A 21,746-nucleotide genomic window follows, 5' to 3' on the forward strand; every position below is an offset into this window, starting at 1 on the left:
GCTAAAACTGTAACAAGCTAATGAGCTAAGGTTCTGGATTCTAAAAATTGTACTGAATAATGTTCTATTGTTTCTATGTTAACACGAATTCGGTTTCTAAATAATGTAATAATTGTTTCACAAACATCCCAGACGGGACAAGGGAGACTTCTCTCATATCAATGAGTGCACCCCGATTCATATAAGATCAATGATATGGGACGTACTGATTATCGCCGAGTCCGAACGGCGTGCCTTCCGACACCATTTGTAGAGAAGTTTTACATGACTGAAATACTCAGTAAATGTCGCCAACATCACTGAGGGGTATTTTGCAACCGTCGAAAATTTGATGTTGCCTGACCGGGGAATCGATCGGTTTTCTACATTTTGATATCACAAATTCCAAAATTCGGACTGAAATTTAAAATGTAGGTCGCTGTTGAAGTGTAGAGGTCTTTTTTTTAGATTCGAACAAAACATGCACGAACAGTACTTGAAAGAAATTAAATATCAATTTAAATAGCTATAAGTACATAAAAATGTTCAGTGTTCACCATATTAAATGTTTATTTGAATATTATTTCTTTTCCGCATACGAAGTAGCGGGCATTTTGCTAGTACATACATATAACAACAATAGAATCAATATATGTCACTAATGCTGTACAAATATCTCCAAAACAAGAATCCAAGAAACGTAGCGTAATGGTTGAATGCGTGGGACTTCGGTAGATTCCTAATTTTTCAATGTATATAATAGGTATAATAAGCTCAACTCGAAAGGGAATTATTTAAATATCACTGTAAATGACCTTTGCCTTAATAAGGCAAAAATAAAAAATAATAAAATAATAATAAAAATAATTTCAGCATGAGCCAGGCTGGGATTCGAACCTGGATCTCCGACAACTGAGTGTCAAGGTTGCCGGCGTCTTAGCGTTCTGAGCCACCATCAACTTGTCAAAACTTTAGACAATAATTGATGATCAAACATCTTCTGATATAGGAGAGCAATTACTAATGACGTAGGAATAAAACTTACCATAGTATTTGTGAACATTGAAAAATGGGATCACCAAGCAGGACTATAGGAAAAGTTTGAAGTTTCAATTAACTGACATAATTTCGCATATGCTTTTATCTAATGAAGTGCGATATATATACTAGTTCCCAAGCTTTGCTTTCGTCTGTCACAAAAACAACATTCAATACGCCTGAAGATCGGCTTAACCACCCATGAAACGTAGCGTAATGGTTGAATGCGTGGGACTTCGGTAGACTCCTAATTTTTCAATCTATATAATAGGTCTAATAAGCTCAACTCGAAAGAGAATTAATTAAAGAATCCTTAAAATTCATTAACCTTTTTAATTTTCTTTCAAAGCGACCATTACTGTCGAATATATTGCCATTTGAAAAATTATAACAAATTGTGTTTAAATTTTAGAAATTTATTTATTTATTTGCTTAAATAAAATATTTTATTTTAAATTCATTCTTCATAAGATCAGGTCCATTGCGTGCGGTTCTTATTCGTCCTGCGAGGGTACAGCCAATTTCATGTCTTTTTAATTACAACATGCTACTTGATTTGTCACTGTCAAAGGATCCAAAGAAATTCCATTTTTCTTAAGCACCGCCAATGCTGTCTCCACAGTCTTTTCCGATGGCAATCTTTCGCGGGTTAGAATCCAAACAATTGCTGAAAAGCAATAATAAAATTATAATAACACAAGAAATGGTTATTGTTGCCATTAGTGATTAGGTTTCCAATAACTTACTTGATGACTGACCACTTGGCAAGTCCTGACACGAGTAGACAACACTGTATGAAGTATAGTCCGTATCCAAGACCCAATAATTACTAGATACTTCAAAGGAAGAAGTTACGGGGAATTTCACCAACAGCTTACCATTGGAAACTACAGAAGCTGTACCAACAATATCTTGACTCGAACCAGTTCTAAAATAACGAAACCATGTTAATATAAATTTCCTGATATAGAATGTTGGTGACGCTGTTTGGATCCTAGAAAATTACACTTACGTTCCATTTACTTGAGTGTTTTTAACACCAACATTTCCATCATCCAGCAATGAATACTCAGCTGTTATACAAACGCCATTACCCTCAAAATATACAGGATATTTGGCATATTCATACCAAGTACCCAAATATTTGGAGACATCAAATGAGGGGAAAACTTCAACATTAGTAGGACAGCAGTTGGACGATACAACTTGTCCCACAACAACGTTGGACATGATCATCAATGCCATTGTCATGGTGATGATTGTTTCTTTGTTTATAGCCATGATAGATGGTTTGGTCTAGATGATGTTTACTTTTTCGGTACTTAAAATTGACACTCTGAGCTGGTTGTGAATCAATAATGTAACTGATATCAATTGAATGATTCTTCGGAACTTTTATAGTAGCTGCATTGTTGGGGTATTTTGTTTATCTTTTGTTTTAACTGTTTTATCTTAATTGTTATCATAAAGTTAGTGATGTAAACAAACATCATCTGCAACTTTCAATGCCATGGTGCTAAGAATTGTTAACATACTCGTGCCTGCCAATCAGTGTTTCTTTCTATCTATAATGGAATTGAAAAATTGTTAAAAAATGCGTTGGTTTATTTTGGTAAATTTTTGAGTAAATTTTCTAAAATCCAAATACGAAGGAAAATATGGGCTAGCTATATGTATAAAAGGCTTTGCCGACGGAAGACTATGCCGACAGAATTATACCCCGGGTGAATGGGTCCAAAGTTATTTTAAAAGATAGGTCCTAATTTATTTTAAAACCAATATGGACGTCGTTAAGTTCGATCGGGCCGAACTTGTTATACCCTCCACCACGAGTTGCATTAAAGTAAAAAGGAACAATTTGTTCCTTTCGTTTATGAAGAAGACTAAATACCAAATTTCAGCAATTTCGGTAAAACAATGTGGCTAACCTTAAAACTACCGAAATTCTGGAGATACTGCTCTATGGGGGCTATTTCAAAACGTCGATCTATACCGACAAATTTCTGGTGGAAAGTTTTCAGACTCAAAGAAGAAGACAAAATATCAAATTTCCGATATTTCGGTAAGATAATGTGGCTCAAAACTTCAAGATACGGAAAATCGAGATGTACGGAAAATCGAGATGTCTAAGGCGCATATAGAAAGAAGTGAACCTATACTGATAATTCTTTTCTGGAAAATTGTATTACCCCATGGAAGACTAAATAACAAATTTAAATCACTTCGGTGGACTGTTTACGTCACAACCTTCAGAATTACGAAAATCGGGAGGCACCGTTCTATGGGGACTATATCGAAACGTGAACCTATACCGACGAATTTCAATCGAAAAAGTTTTTACATTCAACGTAGACTAAATACCAAATTTCAGCCATTCCGAAAATCGGGAGATACCGGGAGTATGGGTGCTATATAAAGAAGTGTACCGACAAATTTTTGGACGAATGTGTTATACCACCAATGAAGACTAAATACCAAATTTCAGCCATTCGGTGGAATATTAAAGCCACAACTTTCAAAATACCGAAAATCGGGAGGTACCGTTCTACGGGGGCTATAGAAAGAAGTGGGCATGTACCGACAAATTTCCGGAGGAATATTTTATTTTATATTTTATAACAACAAAGAAAACTAAATACCAAATTTCAGCAGGTACCGTTGTATGGGGGCTATATGAAGACGTGTATCCATACCAAGGAAGCCTAAATACTAAATTTCAGCCATTTCAGTGGGCTATTGTGGTCACAACCTTCAAAAAACCGAATTCGGAAGGTGCCGTGTTATGGGGGCTATATGAAGGCGTGGACCTGTACCGACAAACTTCTGGACGAATGTGTTATACCACCAATGAAGACTAAATACCAAATGTCAGCCATTCGGTGGAATATTGATGCCACAACTTTCAAAATACCGAAAATCGGGAGATACCGTTCTATGGGGGCTATATGAAGAAGTGGACCTATACCGGAAAATTTCTGAGGAAGGCTGTATACCCCCAAATAAGACTAAACACCAAATTTCAGCCGTTTCGGTGTGATAATGAGGCTTAAAATTTCAAAATACCGAAAATCGGGAGGTACCGTTCTATGGGGCTATATCAAAACTATAAAGGAAAACACACTTAAATGTCACAGAGCCCCTGGACCAACTTTAAATGGAAAGTGCTTACACCGAATTCTGAAACTACAATGTTCATACATAGATAAGAAAAATTAAAAAAAAGAACAGGTAAGAAAGTATCAGTCAGCTGTGCTGACGGAGATATACCCTCAGCCACTGACAAAAAAAATACAATAATCAAGAATTTGATTTAAAATACGTGGAATCTGTAGGTACCGTAATGTGAGGCAATAACAAATGATCGACGTATGCAAACAATTTTTAGTAAGCAAAGTTCTGATTCACAGAGAACTCGAAGTACATACCAAATTACGTTAAACAAAGTTTGAAAGAAATGTTTGAAAAAGTTTTAGAGTTATCTTGCGCAATAGCCATTTTAGTATGAGTCGCCGGGGTTTTGGAGCTTTTGGACCATTATCTCATGAAGTATTGACTTACTCCGGAAAAAATGTACCGTTGAAAATGAGGTGGCTAATACGATATGCAAAGTCTGCACCAATCAGAAATTCCCTGCGAGAATTAATTGTAAAAACTGTACCGTCGTAAAAGGAGCCGCAAGGACAACTTACTGAAACAATTTCAAAACGATCCAAGAGGAGCTCTTAAGCTTCACTTTATCCAAATTTTGTGTGGGAAGTTCCCGAAAGAGTGGACCGATATAGTCCATATTCGAACCCGCTCTATATATGGAAGCAATAATACGATATGCAACGTTTGAACCACATCAATTGCTCTCTTCGAGAGTTATAGTTCACACCATTTTCACAGGAATGGACAGATATGGCCCATCTACGAACATAAAATAAGTTTGGACAAAATATTACGATACTTAAAATTCGGTTCGAATCGGTTGATCGTTCGATAGTTATCATGCGCACCTGCTAGACAGACGGACGGACATGTCTAAAACGACTCCAAATTGTCTCAAAAACAAATTTCGTCCAAACAAAATTGGGTCTAAAACCGTTATTTCGCTGAGGCAAATTTTTGGTCGTACCAATGTGTATATCCTAAAGGCTTAGGGTATAATGATCCCAGACGCACTTGTGCAAAAAAAGTTGGAATTTTGTGTGGAACCGAAAATTTGCACCGCCTTATATTTCTTCTTTAGTTTAAGTTCGAATAGGGACTACCTCGGCCCAAGTTTTCGTACAGCTCATACATAGCGGTTACTTCATCTTGTTCGATTTTATGATTGTCAATGTTTTTGCACAATTGATATATTCTAACACGTGCCACTTTGTCCTCGAAGTTCGGAAAATCTCGATTTTCCTAAAATATAGATAAAACTGTAGGCCCCATTTGCCACATTGCCGATCGATTGAGCTTTAATTCGGCTTTTCAAGTTTTCTGTGGGTTGGAAATTTACTCCAAAATATTGTATAACCTTGCCTGGTGGTCTTTGTTTTTAAGAGATTTAAATCACATTCTCCAAACGAATTAGCTGTAATTAGACATTTAAAGCTTCTTGTGACATTCATGTGTTTCGATGTGTTTTCAGTCAATACAAATTTATAACAACAATATCTCTAAAACAAGTATCCTTAAAATTCATTAACCCTTTTAATTTCCTTTCAACGCGACCATTACTCTCGCAGATACTGCTATTTGAAAATTATAACAAATTGTGTATTTAAATTTTAGAAATTTATTTATTTATTTGCTTAAATAAAATATTTTATTTTAAATTTATTCTTCATAAGATCAGGTTCATTGCATGCGGTTCTTATTCGTCCTGCGAGGGTATAGCCAATTTCATGTTTTTCTAATTACAACATGCTACTTGATTTGTCACTGTCAAAGGATCCAAAGAAATTCCATTTTTCTTAAGCACCGCCAATGCTGACTCCACAGTCTTCTCCGATGGCAATCTTTCGCGGGTTAGAATCCAAACAATGGCTGAAAAATAATAATAAAAATTATAATAACACAAGAAATGGTTATTGGGTCCACCAGTGAAAGGTTTCCAATAACTTACTTGATGATTGACCACTTGGCAAGTTTTGACACGAGTAGACAACACTGTATGAAGTATAGTCCGTATCCAAGACCCAATAATTACTAGATACTTCAAAGGAAGAAGTTACGGGGAATTTCACCAACAGCTTAGCATTGGAAACTACAGAAGCTGTACCAACAATATCTTGACTCGAACCAGTTCTAAAATAACGAAGTAAAGTTAATATCAATTTCCTGATATAGAATGTTGGTGACACTGTTTGGATCCTAGAAAATTACACTTACGTTCCATTTACTTGAGTGTTTTTAACACCAACATTTCCATCATCCAGCAATGAATACTCAGCTGTTATACAAACGCCATTACCCTCAAAATATACAGGATATTTGGCATATTCATACCAAGTACCCAAATATTTGGAGACATCAAATGATGGTAAAACTTCAACATTAGTAGGGCAGCAGTTGGGCGACACAACTTGTCCCACAACAACGTTGGACAAGATCAACATTGTCATTGTGATGATTGTTTCTTTGTTTATAGCCATGATAGATGGTTTGGTCTAGATGATGTTTACTTTTTCGGTACTTAAAATTGGCACTCTGAGCTGGTTGTGAATCAATAATGTAACTGATATCAATTGAATGATTCTTCGGAACTTTTATAGTAGCTGCATTGTTGGGGTATCATTTGTTTATCTTTTGTTCTAACTGTTTTTATCGTAATTGTTATCATAAAGTTAGTGATGTAAACAAACATCATCTGCAAATTTCAATGCCATGGTGCTAAGAATTGTTGACATACTCGTGCCTACCAATCAGTATTTCTTTCTATCTATAATCGAATGGAAAACTTATTAAGAAATGCGTTGGTTTAGTTTGGTAAATTTTTGAGTAAATTTTGTATAGTTAAGTTCAAATACGAAAGAAAATATTGGTTACATGTAGAAAAAGGCTTTGCCGACAGAATTATACCCCAGGTGAATGGGTCCTAAGTTGTTTTAAAAGATGGGTCCTAATTTATTTTAAAACAATCGTTCGGCCGGACCGAGTTTGTTATACCGTCCACCACGAGTTGTATTAAAGTAAAAAAGGAACAATTTGTTCCTTTCGTATATGGAGAAGACTAAATACCAAATTTCAGCAATTTCGGTAAAACAATGTGGCTAACCTTAAAACTACCGAAATTCTGGAGATACTGTTCTATAAGGGCTATTTCAAATCGTCGATATATACCGACAAATTTCTGACGGAAAGTTTTTAGAATCAAAGAAGATAACAAAATATCAAATTTCCGATATTTCGGTAGGATAATGTGGCTAAAACCTTCAATATACGGAAGATGTGGATATAGGAAGACGTAAACATATACTGATAATTCTTTTCTGGAAAATTTTAATTACCCCGTGGAAGACTAAATAACAAATTTTAGTCACTTCGGTGTACTATTTACGTCACAAACTTCAGAATTACAAAAATCGGGAGGTACCGTTCTATGGGGACTATATCGAAACGTGAACCTATACCGACGAATTTCAATCGGAAATGTTTTTACATCCAACGTAGACCAAATACCAAATTTCAGGCACTTCGTTGTGTTGTTGTAGCCACAACCTTCAAAATACCGAAAATCGATAGGTACCGGGAGGTATGGGTGCTATTTTAAGAAGTCTACCTGTAACGACAAATTTTTGGGCGAATGTGTTATACCACCAATAAAAACTTAATACCAAACTTCAGTCATTTCGGTGGAAGATTGAAGCCACCATCAAAATAACGAAAATCGGTAGGTACCGTTCTATGGGGCTATATGAAGGCGTGGACCTATACCAAGGAAACCTCCTTACCAAATACCAGCCATTTCGGTATGTTACTGTGGTCTCAACTTTCAAAAAACCGAATTCGGGATGTACCGTTCTATGGGGGCTATATGAAGGCGTGGACCTATGACGACAAATTTCATATGGAAAGTTTAATAAATCAAATGAAGACAAAGTAACAAATAACCTTCAAAATACCTAAAATCTGGATGCACCGTTCTATGGCGGCTATATGAAGGCGTAGACCTATACCTACAAATTTCAGGTGGAAAGTTTTATACCCCCAACTAAATACCAAATTTCTGCTATTACGGTGGAATATTGAGGCCACACTCTTCAAAATACCGAAAATCGGGAGGTACCATTTTATGGGGGCTATATGAAGAAGTGGTCTTATGCCGGAAAATTTCTGAGGAAAGTTTTATACCCACAACAAAAACTAAATACCAAATTTCAGCCATTTCGGTGTGATAATGAGGCTTAAACTTTCAAAATACTGAAAATCGGGAGTTACCGTTATATGGGGCTATATCAAATGCGAATTCTGAAACTACAATGTTCAAAGATGAGAAAAAGTAAAACAAACATGTAAGAAAGTATCAGTCAGCTGTGCTGACGGAGATATACCCCAGCCACTGACAAAAATATACAATAATTGCGAATTTGATTTAAAGTACATGGAATCTGTAGGTACCGTAATGTGGGGCAATAACAAATCATCGACGTCTACAAACAATTTTTAGTAAGCAAACTTCTGATTCATAGAGAACTCGAAGTACATACCAAATTACGTTAAACAAAGTTTGAAAGAAATGTTTGAAAAAGTCTTAGAGTTATCTTGCACAATAGCCATTTAAGTATGTGTCGCCAGGGTTTTGGAGCTTTTGGGCCATTATCTCAGGAAGTATTGACTTACTCCGGGAAAAAGTACCGTTGTAAATGAGGTCGCTAGAACAACTTACTGAAAAAAGAATCAAAACGATGCAAGAGGAGCTTTTAAATTTCACATTATCCGAATTTTGTGTGGGAGATACCCGAAGGAGTGGACTGATATAGTCCATATGGAAGGAATAATACGATGTGCAACGTTTGAACCACATCAATTTCTCTCTTCGAGAGTTATGGTTCACACCGTTTTACAGAAAAATTTTGAACTTTTGTGGGGGCGGTACCCGAAGGAATGGACAGTTATGGCCCATCTTCGAACATAAAATAAGTTTGGAAAATATTACGATATTTAAAATTTGGTTCGAATCGGTTGAAAAATGTTGAAATGTTATATGGAAGGTACCCTATTAGGGACTACCTCGGTCCAAGTTTTCGTACAGCTCAGTAACCGCTATGTATTACTTCATCTTCTGCGACTTTATGATTGTCAAAGTTTGTGCACATTTGAAATATGTTAACACGTGCCACTGTGTCCTCGCAGTTCTGAAAATCTTGATTTTCCTAATTTGATTTGCCACATTGCCCACCGATTGAGCTTTAATTCGGCTTTTCAAGTTTTCTGTGGACTGGAAATTTACTGTAAAATATTGTATAAACTTGCCTAGCGGTCTTAGTTTTTAAAAGATTTAAATCACATTCTCTAAACGAATTAACTGTAATTAGACATTTGAAGCTTCTAGTGACATACATGTATTTCGATGTGTTTTCAGTCCATACAAATTTATAACAACAATAAAATCAATATATGTGAGTAATGTTGTATAAATATCTCTAAAACAAGAATCCTTCAAATTCATTAATTTCCTTTTTCCTTTCAAAGCGACCATTACTGTCGCAGATACTGCCATTTGAAAAATTATAAAAAAATGTGTGTTTAAATTTTAGGAATTTATTTATTTATTTGCTTAAATAAAATATTTTATTTTAAATTTATTCTTCATAAGATCAGGTCCATTGTGTGCCGTTCTTATTCGTCCTGTGAGGCTATAGCCAATTTTATGTCTTTTTAATTACAACATGCTACTTGATTTGTCACTGTCAAAGGATCCAAAGAAATTCCATTTTTCTTAAGCACCGCCAATGCTGTTTCCACAGTCTTCTCCGATGGCAATCTTTCGCGGGTTAGAATCCAAACAATGGCTGAAAAGCAATAATAAAAATTATAATAACACAAGAAATGGTTATTGTGTCCATCAGTGAAAGGTTTCCAATAACTTACTTGATGATTGCCCACTTGGCAAATCCTGACACGAGTAGACAACACTGTATGAAGTATAGTCCGTATCCAAGACCCAATAATTACTGGATACTTCAAAGGAAGAAGTTACGGGGAATTTCACCAACAGCTTAGCATTGGAAACTACCGAAGCTGTACCAACAATATCTTGACTCGAACCAGTTCTAAAATAACGAAATAAAGGTAATATAAATTTCTTAATATGGAATGTTGGTGACGCTGTTTGGATCCTAGAAAATTACACTTACGTTCCATTTACTTGAGTGTTTTTAACACCAACATTTCCATCATCCAGCAATGAATACTCAGCAGTTATACAAACGCCATTACCCTCAAAGTATACAGGATATTTGGCATATTCATACCAAGTACCCAAATATTTGGAGACAACAAAAGAGGAGACAACTTCAACATTAGTAGGGCAGCAGTTGGACGATACAACTTGTCCCACAGCAACGTTGGACATGATCATCAATGCCATTGTCATTGCAATGATTATTTCTTTGTTTATGGCCATGATAGCTGATGGTATGGTCTAGATGATGTTTACTCTTTTGGTACTTAAAATTGACACTCCGAGCTGGTTGTAAATCAATAATGTAACTGATATCAATTGAATGATTCTTCGGAACTTTTATAGTAGCTGCATTGTTGTAGTATTTTTTTTATCTTTTGTTCTAACTGTTTTTATCTTAATTGTTATCATAAAGTTAGTGATGTAAACAAACATCATCTGCAAATGTCAATGCCATGGTGCTAAGAATTGTTGACATACTCGTGTCTACCAATCAATATTTTTTTTCTATCTATAATCGAATGGAAAAATTGTTAAGAAATGCGTTGGTTTATTTTGGTAAATTTTTGAGTAAATTTTCTAAAGTCCAAATACAAAAGAAACTATGGGCTATACGTATATAAGGATTTGCCGACAGAAGACTATACCGTAAGAATTATACCCCGGGTGAATGGGTCCTAAATTATTTTAAAAGATAGGTCCTAATTTATTTTAAAAGCAATATGGACGTCGTTAAGTTCGATCGGGCCGAACTTGTTATACCCTCCACCACGAGTTGCATTAAAGTAAAAAGGAACAATTTGTTCCTTTCGTTTATGAAGAAGACTAAATACCAAATTTCAGAAATTTCGGTAAAGCCATGTGGCTAATCTTAAATATACCGAAATTCTGGAGATACCGTTCTATGGGGTCTATATAAAGAAGTGGACCTGTACCGACAACCTTCTGGAGGAATATTTTATACCACCAATGAAAACTAACTACCAAATTTCAGCCATTTTGGGTGGATTATTGAGGCACAACCTTCAAAATACCGATCAGTAGGTACCGTTCTATGGGGGCTATATGAAGGCGTGGATCAATAAATACCAAGGAAGCCTAAATACCAAATTTTAGCCATATCAGTGGGCTATTGTGGTCACAACCTTAAAAACGACGAATTCGGGAGATACCGTTCTATGGGGGCTATATGCCTATGACGACAAATTTTTTATGGAATGTTTAATAAAACAAATGAAGACTAAATGCCAAATTTCAGCCATTTCAGTGGATTATTGTGGGCAAAACCTTCAAAATACCTAAAATGGGATGTACCGTTCTAGGGGGGCGATATGAAGGCGTGGACCTATACCTACAAATTTCAGGTGGAAAGTTTTATACCCCCAACTAAATACCAAATTTCTGCCATTACGGTGGAATATTGAGGCCACTCTCTTCAAAATACCGAAAATCGGAAGGTACCGTTCTATGGGGGCTATATGAAGAAGTGGACCTAAACCGGAAAATTTCTGAGGAAAGGTGTATACCGCCAACGAAGACTAAACACCAAATTTCAGCGATTTCGGTGTGATAATGAGACTAATAACTTTCAAAATACCTGAAAATCGGGAGGTACCGTTCTATGGGGCTATATAAAAACTATAAAGGAAAACACACTTATATGTCACGGAGCGCCTGAACCAACTTTAAATGGAAGGTGCTTACACCTAGACAAAAATATACAATAATCACGAATTTTATTTAAAATACGTGGAATCTGTAGGTACCGTAATGTGGGGCAATTACAAATCATCGACGTATGCAAACACTTTTTAGTAAGCAAACTTCTGATTCACAGAGAACTCGAAGTACATACCAAATTACGTTAAACAAAGTTTGAAAGAAATGATTGAAAAGGTTTTAGAGTTATTTTGCACAATAGCCATTTTAGTATGTGTCGCCAGGGTTTTGGAGCTTTTGGGCCATTATCTCAGGAAGTATTGACTTACTCCGGAAAATAGTACCGTTGTAAATGAGGTCGCTGGGACAACTGACACAACACCCATTATATATAAGGCAGTAGGCCTGTTATCTAGCAGACACGTTATTGCAATTTGCATCAGAAAGAAAGGTAAGTAGTTTTATCAGATCATCATCCAAAATTGTAGGCAACTTATTCTACCTAAACTCTTACCTCGTGCAAAAATTGCATGATTATTGAGCTATAATTGCGACCTCTAGCGTGTTTATGATTACACTACAAACAAATAACTGGGTATATTAGGCTGTAACTCTGTTATCTTATCGTGTACGCCAACACAATTGACATCAATAGAAAGGTCAAGCGTTCCTCTTCCAAGTACAGCTTACTTGCCCGGAATGTCTCTTCCAGGAATAAAGATATATGCTGTATATTAAAAATTTTCACAATTTTCACACAAAAGTTGTGGTCCATTTAACTCCCTTAATATTATCTGATCGCCATCTCAAATTGCAAGCTTCTTCTTTGTCATATACTCTTACCTTATTTAAAATTTCGCGTTGATCGAACTATTATTACAGAGCCACTACAAAATTGGATAAATATTATGTTTTTGGTCCATTTCACCCGCTAAATATTATACGATCATTTCCAATCAAAATAGGGATCTATTCTGGTCTGAACCCGACCCCCGTACAAAATTTCGTGACGATCGGTTCATAATTGTGGCCTAGAGTTTGATTACAATTTATAATGAACAGACGGACGGACACATCTCAAAATCGCTTTATCTCGTCGAGATATGAAAATTGGTATACCACATTGGGGGGGAATATTTCGCGGTGTTACATGAATTTTTACCAAAACAAACTTATAATAACCTTTCCACATAGTGGTGTAGTCCAGGATCTCTGTCCTATTTACATAGTCTCTTATATTTTTAAACTCAATTGTCCTAATTTGGTCGAGGCCTTGTATTATGTCGTTCCCTCGTAATTGGGTTCTCAGATATGTGAAAGCTTGGCAATGACAGATGTAGTGCTCCAACGTTTCGTCGTCCTCTCCGCACGCTCTGCATTCACTGTTTTCTGCACAACCAATTTTGTGCAGGGGCGCTTGTAGCCCCAGGTGTCCTGTAAGGATACGGATGTCTTTTTTACTTAGTAAGAGTAGTTTCTTTGTTTTGTCTTCGTCTGGGCTTCCCCATAGGATTTTTGTGTTTTTTTCCCTTCTCTTCACTACTCCCCAGGGATATATGTGCATTTTTTGTCCAAGCCTTTAGTTCTAGACGCGTAGCTTTAAAGGGCTTGGCGTTATCTAGACTTACTGTAGGTTGCTCCCTGGCTTGTTTTGCCAAGGAGTTTGCATTTCATAACCCATAATCCCGGTAAGTCCTGGTACTCATATAATGTTTACCGTACCATGTTGGAAACAAATGTTTATAGACTTTATACATTCCAAGACAGTTCTCACGGTGCTCTTTAATCAAATTTAAATGGAATGTACTTACACCATCAAAAATAAAAAAAAATCGACGGAGTGCTTTTTAAATAAATCGCAATTCAAGCTGACATTTTTAAGGGTTTTTTAGGTTTTCACAGGGAGGCGATACAGTCAATCCATTGTCCTAATTTGAACTTCTATATCTCAAAAACGGTAAAAACTTTGAAGATATCATAAAAATCAATCTTGTAGAGAATTTTCTTAGCTACAGCATTTTTTTTTAGTCCCATTTCGTAAGGACTTGCGATTTCCAAGCAAAATCGTGAAAACCTAAAAACCCTTAAAAATGTCAACTTGAATTGCGATTTATTTAAAAAGCGCTCCGGAGATTTTTTTTAGTTTTTTGAGTTTTCTCATCTATTAATATATTAATTTCAGAATCCGCAAAAACTTCCCAGGTGTAAGAACTTTTCATTTAAATTTGACTCAAGAGCACCGTGTTCTACATTTCACTGTCTTGGCTGTTATAGCTCTAATGGCTTCTTTGCTGTCCGTAAGGATGTTTGCAGTGTTAGGCCTTGTGTGAGTATCAGACCAATTCAGGCACTCTGTTATCGCTCGGATTTCCGCCTGCAGGATTGTGTTATGATCCGGCAGACGGAGGGAGATTTCTGTTTTCAGTTCATGATATAGAGTCCCAGTCCGGTTCTCCCCCTAGGCCGTAAACCCGCAGCTTCCAGCCAGAACTCCACCGATCCACATGTCTCTGTCAGGTATTAATAGTTTACTTTAGGCTACTTCACTATTTTCAGGTATACGGTCCGATAATATTTGATTTATAGATTCACCCGTTGTAACCTTTAGTATGTTTTCGTGGTATGTTTGGTGGTCTTTTCCAATCCACACGCTCATCGACTTTAGCCTTGTAGCTGCGATGGCTCCCTCATACCTTACCTGAATTTCTATTGGGTGTACCAACAAAATTATTTCCAAAGCCCTAGTCGGCGTGATCCTCATTGCCCCGCTAATGCTTAGGCAGCATGTTCGTTGGACCTTTTGCAATATTTTCACATTGCATTTTTTGTCCATAGCTGTCCACCATATCACAGACGCGTACGTTAGAATCGGTCTAATTACGCTTTTGCATAGCCAGTGTATCATCTTAGGATTAAACCCCCATTTAGAGCCGATCGCCCTTCTGTAAGTTAGCCAAAATATTTGGGCCTTGTTGGCCCTTTCTTGAATGTGGCCTTTCGATTTAAGTTTCCTATCCAGGATTACTCCTAGATATTGAACTGTACGAGAAATATTTATTTTCTTATTTAGGAAAACTGTTTCCTCGAAGTTTGGGGTTGACGTACAGACCTCTCGGTCTGGCCCAGTTGTATGCGATTTTGAGAGCCGTTTCTGCTCTTCGACAAAGTAGATTCGGATTCCGATTATAACGTCGTCTGCGTAGCAGACTTGGTCAAATCGTTCTTCGGTTAGGGTCCTTAAGAGACTTTTTATGTTTGTAACCCACAACAAAGGTGATAGGATCCCTCCCTGTGGCGTTCCTTGTCCAGATTTGTCTCTTATTTTAATGTCATATAGCCCGCAGATTATCCATCTGTTCTTTAGCATGTTGTTAATAGTGCCCTGTCTACCTGAAACTCGTCTAAGGAGTGGATAAGCGTCTCGGTGCTGACGTTGTTGAAATCGCCTTCGATGTCGATGCATACAGCGAGTGTATACATCTTCGTTTCGAAGGTTTTTTCTATGTGGTGTGCAACGTCATGTAATGCGGTTTCCACTGATCTGCCTTTAACGTATGCATGTTGTTTGTATTTAAGCATATCGGCATAATGGCATAACATTCGAAACTGTATACTTCTCTGCCAAATACCTTGCTATACAATGTCATTTCTTGCCTCTAAAAATAAAATTTGTTTTAATAAAATATTAAATTAAAAACATGCAGTGTTAGTAAGCAGTGTTAGTAAGCGGGTGACGTAGGGGATGAAAGATACCAAGGAACGGTCCTGACCGGTTTTAACATGGCAAAGCCCAGGATTTATCTTGGTCCCTCTTTCATCTCAAGTGGACACTGACCTCCCCGTGGTGTCACCTGGGGAACTGCCTTTAACACCCGTTAAAGGTAGTGAGCTAAAATGTGCCGCGCGTTCCCCCATAAGAACGTTAAAAACTTGGGTTTGGGCGTCGGGTTAGTAACCCTCCCCTAGAAAAAAACAGCCTACTATGAAAAAACGAAAGAAAAGAAAAACAAACCCCTCTAAAGTTGACGAACCCCGCAAACGTTTTAAGGACCATGATCTGCGAATCTGCACCTGGAATGTTCGCACTCTTTATAGAGAAGGTGCAGTCTTCGCATTGGCAGACGTACTTGAAAAGTACAAGGCCGATATTACTGCCATACAGGAAATACGATGGATTGGGAAAGGCGTCACAACAACACCTAAAGGTGACGCACTGTATTATAGCTGCCATGACGTAAAGCATGAGTTTGGTTGCGGATTCGTAGTCAGTCGGAGACTAAAACATCTGGTATCCAGCTTCACCCCAGTGAATGAAAGACTTGCTGCAATTCGAATAAAAGCTAAATTCTTCAACATCAGCTTTATTTGCGCTCATGCTCCCACTGAAGAAAAAGACGAACAGACCAAAGATATATTTTACGAGCGCTTAGAAGAAACATATGACCGTTGCCCTGCCCATGACATTATAATCATTCTAGGCGATTTTAATGCCAAAATTGGAAAGGAGAATATCTTTGGCCCAACAGTCGGGAAATTCAGTCTCCACAGTGAAACATCTGACAATGGTATGAGGCTGATAGACTTTGCAGCTGCAACATGGTAGTTAGCAGTACCAGATTTAATCATCTCGATATTCATAAGGGCACCTGGCTGTCCCCAGATCAAAGAACAAGTAATCAAATTGATCATGTTGTGATAGATGGAAGACATTCATCCAGCGTGTTGGATGTACGATCGTTCCGAGGCGCAAACATTGATTCGGACCACTATCTTGTTGCAGCAAAGGTTCGTACCCGTCTAAACGTTGCAAATAAAGCACGAACAGACACAACGCGGAAGTTGGACCTCGATAGGCTGCAAACACAACAGATAGCCACAGCATATTCCACTCAACTAGCCCAATTGCTTAACGCGAGCACTCCTTGTCCCGATAACATAACAACACAATGGCAAAATATTGCCCACTCCATGCAAACAGCCGCAAAATCCATACTTGGATTCCAGAGACCTCCACAAAGGAATTCATGGTATGACCAGGAGTGTCGTGCTGCTACCGAAGATAAAAATGCGGCATATAGAGCTACTTTACAATCAGTAGCAACGCGTAGCGCACGAGAGAGATATCGGGAGAAAAGGAGAGAAGAGAAACGTCTTTTCCGCAAGAAAAAGAGAGAAATGGAAAAGCGGGAGTGTGAAAAAATCGAGATGAACAGGAGCCAGAATGAAGTCCGAAAATTCTACCAAAGAGTGAAGCATCAAACAGATGGCTTTGGTACAGGCACATCCTCCTGTAGAGACCAGCAAGGTAATCTGGTAACAGATACAGATAGCGTGCTCAGGATATGGAAGGAAAATTTCTCCAATCTGCTGGTATCCAATAGTGGCGAAGACGATGATACCGCAGATCCAATTCCAGAAGATGGTATAGAATGTATACCACCCGGCCAAGATGAGGTAAAAACAGCAATCAACCGGCTGAAGAATAATAAAGCAGCAGGAGCCGATGGCTTACCAGCCGAGCTGTTTAAAACCGGAGGCGACGCGCTGATAAGGTGTATGCATCAGCTAGTTAGCACCATCTGGCAGGAAGAACGCGTACCCGACGATTGGAACCTGAGCATCCTATGTCCCGTCCACAAAAAAGGAGATAAGACTGTATGCTCCAACTATAGGGGCATAAGTCTACTCCCTATTGCCTATAAGATAGTGTCAGGGATACTGTGCGAACGAATAAAGCCTATGGTCAACGAGATAATTGGACCATACCAATGTGGCTTTAGACCTGGCAAGTCCACCATTGACCAGATATTTACCCTGCGGCAAATCCTAGAGAAGACCCAAGAGATGCAGATCGACACATTTCATCTTTTTGTCGATTATAAAGCAGCATTCGACAGTCCCCTCCGATCAAAGGTATTCCATGCAATGTCTGAATTTGGTATTCCCGCAAAGCTCATCCGGCTTTGTAAGATGACTCTAACTGATACTAGGTCCTCAGTTAAAATTGGAAAGAACCTCTCCGAAGAATTTTGTACCAAAAGAGGTTTCAGACAAAGAGACAGCCTTTCGTGTGACCTATTCAACATTTTGCTGGAAAAGGTAATACGAGATGCAAATGTCAAAAGAAATGGCACAATTTACACCAATAGCCACATGTTACTTGCCTATGCTGATGACATAGACATCATGGGACGATCAGTAAAGGAAGTAACTGATACCTTTAGGAAGGTCGAAGCAGAATCTGCGAAAGTGGGTCTGGCGGTAAACGGCGAAAAGACCAAATTGATGGTGTCGACGCGCAAAGCGTCCATAGAGCTCGGACCAACCGTAGAAGTTGGTACCTACAATTTTGAGGTAGTTAAAGACTTCGTCTACCTCGGCACTGCCATAAACACAACAAACAACATCAGTTGTGAAATAAGAAGAAGAATTGTATTGGCCAACAGATGCTACTATGGATTAAGTAAGCAATTTAAAAACAAAGCCACATCTCGTCAAACAAAAATAACACTATACAAAACGCTGATACTACCCGTGCAGATAAGGCAGTGCTTGGTGTGTTTGAGAGGAAAATTCTTCGAAAGATCTACGGGCCGATTTGCGTTGACGGTGAATATCGACGTCGTATGAACCACGAGCTATATCAGCTATACAAAGACATGAATATAGTTAAACGTATCGAGATGCAACGATTGCGTTGGCTAGGCCATATCATGAGAATGAGCGATGATGAACCCGCTAAAAAGGCGTATGAATACATGCCACATGGCGGTGCACGCAGAATCGGCAGGCCTAAGCTTCGATGGAGCACACAAGTGGATGAAGAAATGGAAAGGCGCGGTATTCCAAAAAGCCAAGCGAAAAACAGAGAGGAATGGAGATCTTTTCTTAATTCGGTCTATGGAACAAATGTTCTGTAATGGGCCAACTAAGTAAGTAAGTAAGTGTTAGTAAGCCTGATAACATTTAGAAAAAATAACATCGTCTCCAAAAAAAAAACACCACTACTGCTCCCATCTGATGATCTGTTTTTGTAAACTTCTCACGTACCAGTCCATAGTGACTAGACATATTTTTAACCCTTTCATCATAACGTGTGAAGGATTCCGTACTGTGTTGTTCTATAAATGTTTAATGCATACTGACCATAAATATTATATGTTTGTTTCCATCCACTATGACCTTTTCAGACATATTCCAAACTCTTTTATTAAAACATTGCCTAAAGAAAAGATACGACAATAACAATGAACCAAACATTGCAATTTTTTCCACCCAATCTAATGGAACTAAACTTTCAATAGTTCCCAGAAGAAAAATGTGTGCATATATATTCACAATGTGTCCTATCTTAAGGACTTTTTCTCATGTATAAATAATAACTATTAAAAGTAATGAAACACAAACATTATTTCCTCAAATTTGCTTTTGAACAAAAAAGTCCAATGAACTCAACTGTTTTCTTTTTGAGCAATGAATCATATTTTGATAAGAAATAGAATATTTGTATGTTCATTTATAAAAGAAAAACAAAAGATACAATTCAACACTTGCCTTGAACTTTTAATTGCAGTTGCATTTGACAAAGAAAATATTAGTTCAGTATTTGTTTCTGTTATCAGACACATCTTCAATACAGACCACAAAGAAAATTATTATCATCTGAATGTGTAAATGTTCACCGAAACACAGTGTAGCATTGTGTTTACCTAAAAATGTGTTGATACCAATTACTTGGTTACTTATAAAAATTGGTATGTCTGTAGGTTTGTCGAGTGAAGCAGATACTGCAAGAAAACTGATTTAGGTGTGTGTCTGTTTTTGTTTGCTTGTTTATTGTAATTGCAAAACAAATATACGATACAATGAGAAAAAAATTGAGTAAGACAATGTATTGTGATATCATAATCAATAGTAGAACCATGGACATTTTTTTGAAAATGCTGGACAAATACAATAATGCGTAGAAAGTCATACCCCCATTTTTATAAGTCTTCTTTTGTTATAGTTTGGATTCATCGAACAGAACAGTGATGATTAAATTTCAATGAGGAGCTTCTTGGCATTAACTGGTGAAAAATTATATTTTTAATGCCTTGGTTTATTTTGCGTTTTCAAATCCATCCGTTGCGTTTTCAAAATCCATAGCAAAACATATACTAGGGAAGGTGAAATTAAAATTTTATTAAGGTTTCAGTGACTTGAAAACACTCAAACAAAACATATTGCAGCTCTAGATTCACTACTTCGTGTTATCTGCATAAACAACAAATAATTCAGATTTTTTTAAGTAACGGCAACATTTTGCAATTGAGTGCAAGTACAAGTTCTCAACAGAAATGACCCTTCAAAAAAGTATCAAAGATATAGAACTGTAAAGATTGGACATAGTATAATGCAGTTCAATTTTACTATTAAACCATAGAGGGTGTTTGTGTATAACAGACAACTAACAGAACACGACGGCAACAAAAACAAGTATAACATAATTTTATGTCACCATATTGGAACATAACATTATGTTAGACCTCCAGCGCCATCTGCCGATAGTAGCAATGTAAATGTCCCATCGTGTTATATTTTATGTCTTTGAAAGTATAAAATAAACTAAACATTGTGACCTCGCACCTGTAGGTTTGTTCCTTTACTTTTTAATAGAGAAAAGTGTCAAAATTGCTCAAAATTGATCTCTCATGAACATTTTTACCAGAAAATTAAAGGAACGGAAAAATGGTAGATCTGGTAGCAATGTCAAAAAGAAACATAAAAAATCAATTTTCGTATTTTATTTCACAGTTTTTAATTTAGTTTTGTCAGCGTTCGACTTTTTCTTCTGTTTTTCGTCCATTTTTTTCTTCACTGTGAAATAATCGTCGAACAAAAATCGAAAAATCAGTTCTACCATTTTTTACCTGGAGAAATTTGTGTGGTGCCAGTGGTAAAAGACTCACACTCTTAAAAATTGCTGCCAGTTTTACCACTCTTTGAGTTTAAGGAACGCTTTGCAGGTTAAAAATGGTAACCTCAGGTAAGTAAAGGAACACAGCTTGTATTGACATTATTGGGGCCAGTTGGCAACTGACTATTTTTGAATTAATTCGTAACAAAATTATTAGTAACAAGTAAGAACGGCATTAAGTTCGGCCGGACGAACTTTCTATGGCCTCCACCACCACTGTATTGATATGAAGAATTAGTAACTACCATGCTCTGTCTCTACCTTAAGTATAATTCCCTGGAAGAGAATGATATCACTGTGCGACACGAACAAAATTAACCATATTGTGACACGCAGCGTGATAGAAGACGAAAAAATAAGAAGACATGTGCGCCGGCGTTTTCCTTATTACATCGACTTTCGCGGTTAAAGACTTGAAGCCTTTGTTAGGTTTCTGCATAGAAACTAAACCAATCAAAATTAAAGAAAACAATCAACCACAATAATGTAGCAACGATTTAGTAAACAACTTTCTGGAACATTTGCGCTTTCCATTTTTATAGTTTTTCTCCGATTCTGGTCCATAGATACCGAACCTTTCAAAATTAGAGAACACAAACACGTACAAAAACAAGTAAGCAAAGGCTATAGTCGGACGGGGCCGTCCATGTGATACCCTACAAAACAACCTGTAGGAATTAGCTATGTATGTGCAAGCGCATAGCACGCTGAATGTCCGGGTTCGATTCCAAT

The 21,746-nt window shown here is 37.2% G+C and overlaps 3 protein-coding genes across 3 annotated transcripts; all 3 read right to left on the reverse strand.

Moving 5' to 3' along the window:
• Nucleotides 1–1,412: 1,412 nt before the first annotated feature.
• LOC141401648 (apolipoprotein D-like) lies at nucleotides 1,413–2,389 on the reverse strand. The gene is made up of 3 exons (XM_073981983.1): nucleotides 2,030–2,389; nucleotides 1,764–1,945; nucleotides 1,413–1,684 (listed from the first exon to the last, which is right to left on the reverse strand). The coding sequence occupies exons 1-3, from the start codon at nucleotides 2,296–2,298 to the stop codon at nucleotides 1,551–1,553; spliced, it is 585 nt and encodes a 194-aa protein (XP_073838084.1). The 5' UTR covers nucleotides 2,299–2,389; the 3' UTR covers nucleotides 1,413–1,550.
• A 3,380-nt stretch (nucleotides 2,390–5,769) lies between these two features.
• LOC141401843 (apolipoprotein D-like) lies at nucleotides 5,770–6,715 on the reverse strand. Its single transcript, XM_073982366.1, has 3 exons — nucleotides 6,382–6,715; nucleotides 6,116–6,297; nucleotides 5,770–6,036 (listed from the first exon to the last, which is right to left on the reverse strand). Exons 1-3 carry the CDS (start codon nucleotides 6,642–6,644, stop codon nucleotides 5,903–5,905), a joined length of 579 nt encoding a protein of 192 aa, XP_073838467.1. The 5' UTR covers nucleotides 6,645–6,715; the 3' UTR covers nucleotides 5,770–5,902.
• A 3,022-nt stretch (nucleotides 6,716–9,737) lies between these two features.
• Nucleotides 9,738–10,709, reverse strand: LOC141401969 (apolipoprotein D-like). The gene is made up of 3 exons (XM_073982562.1): nucleotides 10,350–10,709; nucleotides 10,084–10,265; nucleotides 9,738–10,004 (listed from the first exon to the last, which is right to left on the reverse strand). The coding sequence occupies exons 1-3, from the start codon at nucleotides 10,616–10,618 to the stop codon at nucleotides 9,871–9,873; spliced, it is 585 nt and encodes a 194-aa protein (XP_073838663.1). The 5' UTR covers nucleotides 10,619–10,709; the 3' UTR covers nucleotides 9,738–9,870.
• Between the last annotated feature and the right edge of the window lie 11,037 nt (nucleotides 10,710–21,746).

The sequence above is a fragment of the Musca autumnalis genome, unplaced genomic scaffold, assembly GCF_047663935.1.
Source record: "Musca autumnalis isolate F117 unplaced genomic scaffold, ASM4766393v1 scaffold_4, whole genome shotgun sequence".
Classification (NCBI taxonomy): Eukaryota; Metazoa; Arthropoda; class Insecta; order Diptera; family Muscidae; genus Musca; species Musca autumnalis.

Bases quoted from the DNA above. Each gene is read 5' to 3' on its own strand.
- LOC141401843 (XM_073982366.1), bottom strand. From the start codon at position 6,644: ATGGCTATAAACAAAGAAACAATCATCACAATGACAATGTTGATCTTG. The intron at 6,298-6,381 runs GTAAGTGTAATT...TCGTTATTTTAG, and splicing joins AACACTCAAGTAAATGGAAC to AACTGGTTCGAGTCAAGATA. The intron at 6,037-6,115 runs GTAAGTTATTGG...ATTATTTTTCAG, and splicing joins GCCAAGTGGTCAATCATCAA to CCATTGTTTGGATTCTAACC.
- LOC141401648 (XM_073981983.1), bottom strand. From the start codon at position 2,298: ATGGCTATAAACAAAGAAACAATCATCACCATGACAATGGCATTGATG. The intron at 1,946-2,029 runs GTAAGTGTAATT...TCGTTATTTTAG, and splicing joins AACACTCAAGTAAATGGAAC to AACTGGTTCGAGTCAAGATA. The intron at 1,685-1,763 runs GTAAGTTATTGG...ATTGCTTTTCAG, and splicing joins GCCAAGTGGTCAGTCATCAA to CAATTGTTTGGATTCTAACC.
- LOC141401969 (XM_073982562.1), bottom strand. From the start codon at position 10,618: ATGGCCATAAACAAAGAAATAATCATTGCAATGACAATGGCATTGATG. The intron at 10,266-10,349 runs GTAAGTGTAATT...TCGTTATTTTAG, and splicing joins AACACTCAAGTAAATGGAAC to AACTGGTTCGAGTCAAGATA. The intron at 10,005-10,083 runs GTAAGTTATTGG...ATTGCTTTTCAG, and splicing joins GCCAAGTGGGCAATCATCAA to CCATTGTTTGGATTCTAACC.